This window comes from Labrus bergylta, chromosome 7 (genome assembly GCF_963930695.1).
Source record: "Labrus bergylta chromosome 7, fLabBer1.1, whole genome shotgun sequence".
Taxonomy (NCBI): domain Eukaryota; kingdom Metazoa; phylum Chordata; class Actinopteri; order Labriformes; family Labridae; genus Labrus; species Labrus bergylta.
This window is the reverse complement of record NC_089201.1, coordinates 9,092,058-9,104,092: the sequence shown is the minus strand read 5'-3', so window position 1 is coordinate 9,104,092 and position 12,035 is coordinate 9,092,058. Positions and strand designations below refer to the sequence as shown.

The window sequence follows — 12,035 nt, the reverse complement described above, 5'->3', positions numbered from 1 at the left end:
AAATCAAGTCACCAAAACCAAATCAAGACAACATAACCAAATGAAGACAACACAACACAACCAAATCAAGACAACACAACCAAATCAAGACAACACAACCAAATCAACATAACACAACCAAATCAAGACAACATAACCAAATCAAGACAACATAACCAAATCAAGACAACATAACCAATCAAGAAAACACAACCAAATCAAGACACCATAACCAAATCAAGACAACACAACCAAATCAAGACAACATAACCAATCAAGAAAACATATCCAAATCAAGACACCATAACCAAATCAAGACAACACAACCAAATCAAGACACCACAACCAAATCAAGACAACATAACCAAATGAAGACAACACAACACAACCAAATCAAGACAACACAACACAACCAAATCAAGACAACACAACCAAATCAAGACAACACAACCAAATCAACATAACACAACCAAATCAAGACAACATAACCAAATCAAGACAACATAACCAAATCAAGACAACACAACCAAATCAAGACACCATAACCAAATCAAGACAACATAACCAATCAAGAAAACATAACCAAATCAAGACACCATAACCAAATCAAGACAACACAACCAAATCAAGACAACATAACCAATCAAGAAAACATAACCAAATCAAGACACCATAACCAAATCAAGACAACACAACCAAATCAAGACACCATAACCAAATCAAGACAACATAACCAAATCAAGACAACACAACCAAATCAAGACACCATAACCAAATCAAGACAACATAACCAAATCAAGACAACATAACCAATCAAGACAACATAACCAAAGACAACACAACCAAATCAAGACAACACAACCAAATCAAGACAACACAACCAAATCAAGTCACCAAAACCAAATCAAGACAACATAACCAAATGAAGACAACACAACACAACCAAATCAAGACACCATAACCAAATCAAGACACCATAACCAAATCAAGACAACATAACCAAATCAAGACAACATAACCAATCAAGACAACATAACCAAATCAAGACAACACAACCAAATCAAGACACCATAACCAAATCAAGACAACATAACCAAATCAAGACAACATAACCAAATCAAGACAACATAACCAATCAAGACAACATAACCAAATCAAGACACCATAACCAAATCAAGACACCATAACCAAATCAAGACAACATAACCAAATCAAGACAACATAACCAATCAAGACAACATAACCAAATCAAGACACCACAACCAAATCAAGACACCACAACCAAAGACAACACAACCAAATCAAGACAACATAACCAAATCAAGACAACACAACCAAATCAAGACAACACAACCAATCAAGACAACACAACCAAAGACAACACAACCAAATCAAGACAACACAACCAAATCAAGACACCACAACCAAAGACAACACAACCAAATCAAGACAACACAACCAAATCAAGACAACACAACCAAATCAAGACAACACAACCAAATCAAGACAACACAACCAAAGACAACACAACCAAATCAAGGCAACACAACCAAATCAAGACAACACAACCAAATCAAGACAACACAACCAAAGACAACACAACCAAATCAAGACAACACAACCAAATCAAGACAACACAACCAATCAAGACAACACAACCAAAGACAACACAACCAAATCAAGACAACACAACCAAATCAAGACACCACAACCAAAGACAACACAACCAAATCAAGACAACACAACCAAATCAAGACAACACAACCAAATCAAGACAACACAACCAAATCAAGACACCACAACCAAAGACAACACAACCAAATCAAGACAACACAACCAAATCAAGACAACACAACCAAATCAAGACAACACAACCAAATCAAGACAACACAACCAAAGACAACACAACCAAATCAAGACAACACAACCAAATCAAGACAACACAACCAAAGACAACACAACCAAATCAAGGCAACACAACCAAATCAAGACAACATAACCTAATTATTATTGATGATGATGGTAATGACGATGGGTTTTGTTTGATAAACATGATTTTAAGATGGTTTCTATACCCAAGATCAGCTGTCAATGTTGTGCTTTGCCTCTGTGCACTGCCTGTCAGCATTAGTGTCCGATCTGACTTAAAGCTGTTCATTTGCACTTACTGACATCGTTTTCCTCCTCTCTAGATCCTCGCTTTTGTTTTACTTACTCTCTGATGTACGTTGCTTTGGATAAAAGTGTCTGCTAAATAAATTGTAGAATTGTAGAAATGCATTCAACACAATCAAATACAGCAAAATAAAGGCAAGGCATCAAAAAGTAGACAATACTGACACAATAACCACATGCAGCCAATACATCACAATGCAAGGAAAAGGCATTACCATCTACAGACAATCCAGCCACAGACAATAGAACATAGCTAAATGTATTTTTAAACAAAAAAGTTGTGTGTTTGGTTATATGTTGTCATTTGTCTGAGAATAGATTATATGAATGGAGAATCTGAAGGGGGCTATTATCTTTGGAGGCAGGGCAATGTTGATCAGACGCTAAATACTCATCAGACTAAAGCCAGTGGGTGTACAATTGATTAGGGGCTGGTGACAGCATAGGGTCAAGTGAAAAGTCAAATAACTTGCTTTTATGTTGAGATAACAGTCTAAAGAAGATAAAAATTACATTTTAATGTTTGGTGTCCTCACAAAACACACTAAAGAGCATATAAAACCAGAAAAAACATAATATGGGACCTTTAAGATGCAATCTAGCGGAAGAAAAGCGACTTTAAAACAGCTCAAAATGAAATATAAGAACATAAAAGGCTCATATAGATTTAAAGTTATGCAGCCCCTTTATACCGAGGCTTGACTAAAAGACGCTATGTTTGATAAAATAGTGTGTTTTATACGCTGTAGTGATGCCTACCTAACATATCATATTAAAACAACCTGGATTTTTATTCAGACAAACGGTGAATCTTCACTAACATGAACGTAGCGAATGAAAGAATGAGGAAATGAAACAGCGTTTCTGACTCTGAAAGAGGGAGGAGACCTTGAGAAACTCAGGGTTCATTGAAGAAAACCTGCTCCCGACCAGGTTAGGTTCACAGACTAAGAGTTTGCAGTTTGGCGCAGTCAGTCCCGGCAGTGCTGAAGGGAGAATTTTGTGGCCGGATACTTGCTCTGATTTTAGACTTGATGGTTGGGGAAGGGTTTTTGGAAACAGCAGAGGTAAAGTAACCTCTCCCTCTGGAACGGGCTGGAGTTACCCCTCTTTCTCGGGTTTGAGTGACCTCCTCTTCTGAAACGGATAACTCAGAGTTTCCCTCATTTCAGGGTTAACGGACTCAGAGTTTACACAAAACCTTCTTTCAGAAACGGGCCCCAGGACTCCTTAGTTATTGTCCTTGGTGACTTTAACGAAGATAATTTAAGTCATGAGTTTCCTAAGACAGTTTATAAAATGTCCGACCAGAGAGAGGAATGTTTTGGACCACTGTTACACAAAAGTCAGCCACGCTTATTGCGCTGCACTGGGCCACACTGACCACGTCATGGTCCATCTGATTCCTTCATACAAGCAGAAATGAAAGCTCTGTAAGCCTGTTGTGAGGACATCAAAGCAGTGGACCAGTCAGGCCGTGGAAGAATTAAATTATGTTGGACTGTTCCTACATTGTTGTATATCATTTCCTCATACACTCCCAGGGACGGCCCAGTCAGAATCTGTGCCAATGACAGCAAGCAACAACGCCCTCCTCCTTCAAAGTGCGGGAAAAAGCATTTTCATCAGTGCCCTCCTCCTTCACAGTGCGGGAAAAAGCATTTTAATCAGTTTGAGCAGGAGAAATGGCTGACGATCAGGATTTTTTCGATTGTCCGATCTGTTTTGAATTAATGCAGGATCCAGTGACGACCACTTGTGGACACAGTTACTGTATGAAATGCATCAATGCCTTCTGGGATATAAATGACAATGGAGGATACAGCTGCCCTCAGTGTAGGCAACGTGTCACAGAGAGGCCTCTGCTGAAGAGGAACACACTCCTGGCTGCCCTGTTGGAGGAAAAAAGGAAAAACAACAGTCAAAGAGCTGCTGCTGAAGCTGAAGACACCTATGCTGAATCTGGGGATGTTGCATGTGATGCCTGCACAGAGAGAAAAAGAAAAGCCTCTACGATTTGTCTTGTGTGTTTGGCTTCTTACTGTGAGACTCATCTGAAGCCTCACTTTGAAGTACCACCATTAAAAAAACACAAACTGACAAAAGCCTCTCACTGGATACTGGAAAGGATCTGCAGACGTCATGACAAACTTATGGAGCATTACTGCCGCACTGATCAGCAGTTTATTTGTCTGCAGTGTGTGGAGGAAGAGCACAAAGATCATGACACAGTGACAGTTACAGCAGAAAAGCATAAAATGCAGGTATTTCAGATCAGCTATATACTGAAAGTGTTATTTGCCAGTCTTTTTAATGTCACTTAAGTTATGAAGAACTCCTGCTTTTGTGTTTCAACAGAGACAACTTGACTGGACTAAACAGGAAATAGCAGACCGATTGCTGTATTTGGAAGGGAAAAAGGTGGAGCTGAGGCAGGCTGCAGACTCTGTAAGAGTGAGTCATTACTTTCATAAGACAACTTCTTTCTCCTTTTTGCATATTTTGTGTACTATGCTCTTTCTAAAATGTTTATACCAGATAATAAGAAAAGAAAGTGTTTGGGTAAACTGCAGTTTAGTCTTACTGAAGAAGGTTTTGTTCTGTGTGTGAGTCAACTATTGGGAAACAATAGTTTGTCAGCAGAATCATTTCCATGCTGTGTATTCCAGAGACAGTTAATCTAGGGCGCGGTCACACTGGCAATCCGTACCGTGCCTTAGCACGCTTCACTGCTAAAGTCCAGTAAATTTGACCAGTGTGACTGCTTAACTACGGTATGACAACATTGCCAGTCTGACGGCACTCTTAGTTTTAGGGCACGGTCACACTGGCCATCCGTACCGTGCCGTACTCAAGCACGATTGGCCCCCTGCTGCGCCATGGCCCAAGACTGTATGGCTGCATCCTGGTGCTCTCTCGTTTGTGCGCTCTCCTCTTGTGGGCTCTCGCCTGGATGCATGAATCTGAGCCCCCTGAGCTTCTAATTTTCAACATAAAGCCATAAAGCTGTACATGTAATATATTACAAACATACGAGGTGTTTATATACGACGGAGGATTAGGGCCATGTTAAAAAATAAATAAATAAAAAAGATTGAGATTAAACTCGTAAATTTACGAGATTTAAAATTTGCGACTTTAATTTCCACGGGTACCCCGTAGAATAGCTGTTGTTGTTGTTGGTGGTGTGCATCGGGCTTCTCACTCATTTCTCATCAGCATGTAGTTGTCATATTTTTTACCATCTTTAAGAAAGGCAACACCATCTCTCAAGAGGCTGTGGGCTCGACACAGAACATGTAGGAACAGAAGCATTCAATCTTGTTCCAAATTGTTACTCACTACAACCCCTAGCGAGCAGGATGTGTAACTACAATTAGCAGTACACAGCATAACATCAAGTGCTTCAGAGATAAGATAGATAGATAGATAGATAGTTTTTTTTCCAGGGACTAAATAGAAGGGTCCAGACCACTCAATTAGAAAGAGATGATTTTCAAGAAGTGCAAATTCTTTTGAACTGGCTTATAGAAAAATATTTTTGAGAACGCAAAGAATGACATTTATATCTGCACCTTATTTTTCTATGTAAATACTTGCTGCTGTTTTTTATCCTGCACTACAACGAGCCAAATGCAACGAAATTTCGTTCTTATCTGCACTGTAAAGTACAAGTTTGAATGAAAGTTGAGCTCAACCGGTCATGGCTGAACATAATATTCTTGTTTCCTACAAGGACGCTGCTTGGCAGGGGTATGGTGACTTTCAGCGACGGTGTGAAGAACACATTCGTTTTGTGCAGATCAAGTGCTTGGAGATGAGAGAAAAAGCTGAAGATGCAGAGAAATCTGGAGCTGACCAAACCAACGGTCATCTCGGGGAACTTCAGCAAGAAGAGTTTGAGCTGAGGAAGAGAGAGGATAATCTGGACCAGCTTTCATTGAAAGAGGACCAGCTTATCCAGTTTCTTAAGGTGATGACATGTTCAAAGTCCTTGGAAGCGTATTCCATTGTTACTTACAGTTTTGGGGTTTTTTTGCAGTTAATTTTGAAAATGTTGCATAATAACTCATATAGTGTATTTGTTTGTCTTGCAGGGTTTCGTGGCTCTGGGTGACCTCCCTGCATTCACAGACTCACATAAAAAACTTGACACATTGACAGAGTTTGTCAGGGAACAGAGAGATAATGTGAAAAATATTTTTGAGAACGCAAAGAATGACATTTTCAGCCATTTTGAAAAAAATGAGCGTGAGTTGGACCTTTTTTCTTAATTTCTTAATAATTGAATTTCTTAATTAATGTGGTCTTTTAATGAGTGCTTCATTTCTCCCTGCAGTCGTCAAGTTGGAGCTGGATCCAAACACAGTAGCTGCATGTCTTTGCTTGTCTGACACAAATGATGAGATATCCTGGGGATGCCATGACCAGGCTCATCCTGATCACCCTGACAGATTCACCCACCATTACCAGGCTCTGTGCAAGAACGCCCTCAGTGGGAGCCACTACTGGGAGGTGGAGTGGGATGGTGGCTTTGTGGACTTGGCCGTGTCGTACAAATGCATCCAAAGAAAGGGCTCAGGGAAATATTCCTGCTTTGGCCATAACAAATTTTCCTGGAAATTAACCTGCTCTTCATCTGGGTGTGTGTTTTGGCACAATAGTCTTCACAAAGGTCAAATTCCTCCGGCTCTCTGCCGAAAAGTGGGTGTTCATCTTGACTACAAAGCTGGGACACTGGCCTTCTACAGTGTTTCTGATAGGTTCACACTGCTGCACAAGATCCAGACCACCTTCAGAAAACCTCTCTATCCCGGATTCTCTGTTGATTTGGGCTCAACACTCAAAATATGCCACCTTTAACCAGTCTGTTTTAGAAAACTGAGCTGTAGTTTTATGATTCAGGGATAGAAGGAACCACAATAGTGAATAATAATCACATTTGTGAATGCCTGAGAGTTAAAAGAGATGAATAGCCTACTGTTACTTACAGATAAAAAATATATGGTTCATTTTTGATTGTAATGATTATTGTAATGTGTCCTTTATGTCTGCATATGTTGCCAAGTTGGTTATGTTGAATCCACCTAGTTATGTGATGTTGGTTTGCTAGGAAATAAAATGAAGAAATGTCGTGAGTTTTAGCCTCATTTGTTTTAGGGTCTCAGGGTTGTCGTCACTTTTGTTTTTCTTATTTATCGAGTATCATTTACTGTCAGTTGTAAATCAATTGACTTTAGATTATTTAGAATGAATAAATTAGGGAGTATTGTGATTATTATGGTTGTTTAAAAGTGATATGAATATGCTTATCCAGAGTTTGAGGTAATAATGTAATGTTTTAAGCCATTGTTGAAATTGAGTTTGAACAGCTCTGGCAGCCTGTTGGAAATGTTTATCTCTAAGTATGTGATTTGACCATAGCAATAAACCAGAGCAATAAAGGATATGGGATGCAGACAAGTTATGATCAAGAAAAATGGTAGATTTTGATGAGTTTGTAGAGTAATCTGAGTTCTGGGGAATCACTATATGGTAAGATGGTTTCTTTGAATGATGAAGGGTTTCTTATGTATAAAAACATGTAATCTGAGTTCTGGGGAATCACTATATGGTAAGATGGTTTCTTGGAATGATGAAGGATTTCTTATGTATAAAAACATGTCATCTGCATAAAGACTAATATTGTAATTTGTGGTTCATGTTTGAATTCCTTTGTTACCTTTTTCTCTAACATGTTGCTTAAATGGTCAGAAAACATTGTGTGAACTTTTTCCATTCCATATTTGTTTTCAGGACTACTCCATGTAGTCACTATGGCTGTGTTTATTATGTCTTTTGGATGGTGTGACAGCCCTATGGCCTGTTTGGTTTTTGCCTTCTCCTCTCTTGTTGCAGGTACATCTAATTAGGAGGTTGTTTAACCAACCTGACTGAGAGCACCTCGGCCCAATGCTCCCAGTTAGCTGCCATTGTAGTCTGCTCACAGAGACTTTCTGCATGTTTAGTGTTTTGTTACTTCATCTTCCTTTTTCCAATACACGCACAATACTTTTCATCCACCCAAATCAATATCTAATTTTTATGTGCAATTTATGTTTTTTGTAAATTATTCAGTCTAATGAAGTGCTATTTTGGGTCTTTCCCCTTTTTTGTTGCCATGACCTTTTGAGCTGGTCACTACAAATTGGGGTTTCATACAAGATGTCAAAGAATCAGTCACGCAAAATTAGTTTGATAAGCTTGATTTAGTCCAATAAAGACTTATGCTTTCCAAATTATATGTATTTATAAGATTTACTGTGCTTTTAATATTTTCTGTTATGCCTTAGAGTAAGGAATATATTTGTGTAAAAATTGCAAATAACATAATGATTGTATCAACAACAAACACATATACACAAGTACATTTAAAGTACTTTATTTAACAGTTCAGCCCACAAATGAATGTAACAGGTTTTCACATAGTAACACGCAGCGCCAGCACCACTTACAGGACATCTTCATAATCAAGACACTAATGAAACAGTTAAAATTGTTTAACCACACAGATCAAATAATAGATTCAATAGATGCGTGTGTGTAGGAGCGCTCCACAGTGTCGTAGAACCGCAGACAGGCCTTGTAACGCAGCAGCTTCTCAGTCAGAGGGCTGATTGTAAGAGCCTTACCCTGCACACTCAGGTCTATGTACCTGGACAACATCAGGATAACAAGAAAACACAAGTATTTAATTAAACAATGTTTAGAGACACAAACCTGCTGAAATTAGTCTGTTTGCACCACAAAAAGTTTATATATGAGCCATAGCATGGCATCTTATAAGCTAGGCAGTTAGAAATCATACTGTACCTGTAAGACATGTTCCAAAACACAACAGTATTTATAGCCATGAGTGTAGCAAGGACGAAGAAGAACCTCTCCAGATTACCATCATGCAATGTGTTTGGGTAGAAGTTACCTGAAATTAATTACCATTGGGGTTTAATCAGCATTAGCGACTTGTGCTAAACTTCATTATGATTTCATTTAAATTGCAATTTCTTAAGTTATCTTTAAAAATAATGAAATACAGATCTTTTAATTATTTCACCTCCAGAGAGAGCGTGTGCCAGCTGAATGATGAAAGCCCCGAGGAAACAGCCACCTCCATAGGACAGAGTGAGGAAGTGCAGGGAGATCCCTCTGATGTGATTAGGGGTCAGCTGGAAAGATATGAGGGAACCTGTGAGAAAGGCAGAAACAGCAGACATCTGTGAGTTTCTCTCCCCAGTCAGGTTGTTTTAAAGATTTTGGGCAGGATGTGCCATGTAAGACCAGCATCAAATTTAGTAATGAAGGCCTAGAGTCAGTCACTCACATGCAGGGGTGACGAGAGCCTCTGCCAGACCGAGTAGGATGTACTGAGGAGCCAGCTGGAAACACGGCATGGACGACACTTGCAGGACTTTCCCCAACAGAGTCTGTTCCACCAGAGGGTAAGACTTCCTCTGCAACTCGGACAAACCTGCCACCAGCACAGACAGAGTGGCACACACATGGCCCAGAGCTGGAAGTGGAGGATGGACAGGGAAGGGTGATGAAAAACAGGGCTGAAGAACATTTATAGGAGAAAAGGGGGAGGATTACAGACGCAGAAAGGCAAAGGGGCATAAGAGGATTTAAGTGAAGGTGAAGGTGGTACCTTGCATGGGATGTATGCATAGACATACTTACTGATGACTTTCGCTGGTGCCATAGGAGTTTTACCCATGGAGAGGTACAAGGTGGTCACACATTCGATCAGTGGCGCTAAGAGCAGCAGAGGCACAATGCTGATAACATTCATGGCACCAATGGGCAGCAGAAGGTCACTCAGATGAAGGTTTGAATTCATGGTTTGTATGTAGTAACTTGAGGGAATCTATAGGAAACATGTTGTTAGCATGGGCATGATCCTTTTCAATGGTTTATGATGAAGACTTGTTATATCTACATTCTGTGACCTGCCTGTGTGATGCAGGCTCTGTACAGCAGCTGAAGGCCATACAGAGGGAAGAGCTTGGCCAGGACTTTGACATTCTCCACATGTGTTTCACTGTATCGGCCACCATTGTTCTCCTTGGCCCGATCCAGCCAGGAAGCAACATCTCCACTCAGGTGGCGATAATAGAGGCAGCACATCTTTAGAGAATTAAAAAAAACTCCCAGTGTGGTTAACAACGATCCACCTATGACGGACACAAAAAGGACAGAAGGAATTCTTTATCAATCAATTTTATTTCAATCAATTTTTATTTGTATAGCGTCAACTCATAACAAGTGTTATCTCGAGACACTTTTCAAAAAGCAGGTAAAAGACCTCACTCTCTGTTTGTTTATTTAGGTTTATGCGCAGTGCATTTTACAACCATATTTGAATATCTGTTTAACTCGTCTCACATTGTATCTATGTTACCTTTCTTGGGTTTGTAGGTGAGTCTGTTCCTCATCATATGTATGGCGATCAGAGCCAGCAGCACAGATGTAAAGGGGATAAGGAAGCCCAGATTTTTGCCCACAGATTGCTGGATGTAAGCAATGCCCAGAAAAACTACTGTAGAATTCAGGTTGACCAACCAGTAAAACCTGAACATAAATAAAAAATATAAGTTTAGAATTCAAATGCAGATTTAAAGTCATTTAGATGGAAAATCACACATTTTGAGCTAAAGTCCCAAACTGTGGACCAGACTAAAATATTTCAACATCTATTAGATGAATTGTCATGATTTTGGAGGAGAGGGAACGTTTAAGGTTGCCACACCAACTGACCAGTTAAAGAAAGACAGGAGCTGATGCTGGTTGTAGCTCTGCAGGCTGTAGGCTCCCATTGGACAGAGGATGGCTCGGATGCCACCGATGCCCAGAGCGGCAGCCAGGAGGCCGGTGTAGAACAAGATCTGCTGCTCTCGAGGCTCCAACTGATGTGTCATGTGATGAGTGTCGATGTAGAAATCCTCAAACGGGAAAGCCACCACAGGCAGCATGGCTGTGCCTGGGAAATATGGTGACAGAGAAACCTGATTGCTGATCCTTGACTAAGCAGTTAAATCAAATTTCATGTAAAAAAATGAGCTCACAAATGCAGTTATAAGATTCATATACTGATTTAAACAGCTGAACTCCAGGATGTGGCTTTGAAAGAATAAGAAAAACACTAATAGTGGAATGTTTTTTACACATTATATATTATCATTTATATTCTAAACCTTAAACCATCAAACATACCAGCCTGAATCATTGTTTCTTACCAAAAAAATGAAGAAAAGCACACAGATAGAGCACTTTAGTCCTTCCCAAACAGGTTTCTGCAAACCAGCCAACCAGCACAGGAGTTAGAGTACTGGCTCCTATAAAGCACAGGTTGACTGTTGCAGCCAGGTAGTTATCATAGCCCAGCTTCACTGTGCAGAAGAGAATCATGTTGCATACTATCCCAAAGAAAGTGAACCTCTCAAACAGCTCCACAAGCAGGACACATATGATGACCTGAAGCTTCTTGCGAGATTTCGTCTGTGATCCCTGGTCTGGACGTGGGGTCTGAGACAGTCGCCGTAGTTTTCCTCTGCCCTCTGGCAATCTCTGAAAGTCCTCTGTCACCATGACACTGGACCAGCTGCCTGGCTGTGTGGCTGACTGGATGCAACCAGTACTGGACCACACTGAGCTCTGACTCCTGCTCTTTCAGAATTAGAGCATCAGAGGCCAGAGCTGGAATCCCTCACTTTGGTGTAACTTTGCAGACACGTAGATTCAGACACACCTTCTTATTTCCTGCACGTGCTGCCGACTGACCGTCCTCCTGAGTCATGATTTTACTCAGAACTGCGGAGGCTTCACAGGGACCTGATACATCATGC

The 12,035-nt window shown here is 40.2% G+C and overlaps 2 protein-coding genes across 2 annotated transcripts; one reads left to right on the top strand and one right to left on the bottom strand.

The window, feature by feature from the left end:
* Window positions 1-3,820: 3,820 nt before the first annotated feature.
* Window positions 3,821-8,422, top strand: LOC109979416 (E3 ubiquitin/ISG15 ligase TRIM25-like). The gene is made up of 5 exons (XM_029276326.2): window positions 3,821-4,418; window positions 4,513-4,608; window positions 5,891-6,127; window positions 6,252-6,405; window positions 6,494-8,422. The coding sequence occupies exons 1-5, from the start codon at window positions 3,840-3,842 to the stop codon at window positions 7,015-7,017; spliced, it is 1,590 nt and encodes a 529-aa protein (XP_029132159.2). The 5' UTR covers window positions 3,821-3,839; the 3' UTR covers window positions 7,018-8,422.
* Window positions 8,423-8,577: 155 nt separating this feature from the next.
* On the bottom strand, window positions 8,578-11,830 carry slc15a5 (solute carrier family 15 member 5). Its single transcript, XM_029278671.2, has 9 exons — window positions 11,427-11,830; window positions 10,948-11,170; window positions 10,592-10,761; window positions 10,144-10,364; window positions 9,871-10,057; window positions 9,515-9,703; window positions 9,248-9,379; window positions 9,007-9,115; window positions 8,578-8,848 (listed from the first exon to the last, which is right to left on the bottom strand). Exons 1-9 carry the CDS (start codon window positions 11,776-11,778, stop codon window positions 8,707-8,709), a joined length of 1,725 nt encoding a protein of 574 aa, XP_029134504.2. The 5' UTR covers window positions 11,779-11,830; the 3' UTR covers window positions 8,578-8,706.
* Window positions 11,831-12,035: the final 205 nt, after the last annotated feature.

Coding starts and splice junctions, on each gene's coding strand:
- LOC109979416 (XM_029276326.2), top strand. CDS start 3,840: ATGGCTGACGATCAGGATTTTTTCGATTGTCCGATCTGTTTTGAATTA. Junction 4,419..4,512: donor CAGAAAAGCATAAAATGCAG/GTATTTCAGATC, acceptor GTGTTTCAACAG/AGACAACTTGACTGGACTAA. Junction 6,128..6,251: donor AGCTTATCCAGTTTCTTAAG/GTGATGACATGT, acceptor TTTGTCTTGCAG/GGTTTCGTGGCTCTGGGTGA.
- slc15a5 (XM_029278671.2), bottom strand. CDS start 11,778: ATGGTGACAGAGGACTTTCAGAGATTGCCAGAGGGCAGAGGAAAACTA. Junction 10,762..10,947: donor CTCCTGTCTTTCTTTAACTG/GTCAGTTGGTGT, acceptor ATTTATGTTCAG/GTTTTACTGGTTGGTCAACC. Junction 9,116..9,247: donor GGCACACGCTCTCTCTGGAG/GTGAAATAATTA, acceptor AATTAATTTCAG/GTAACTTCTACCCAAACACA.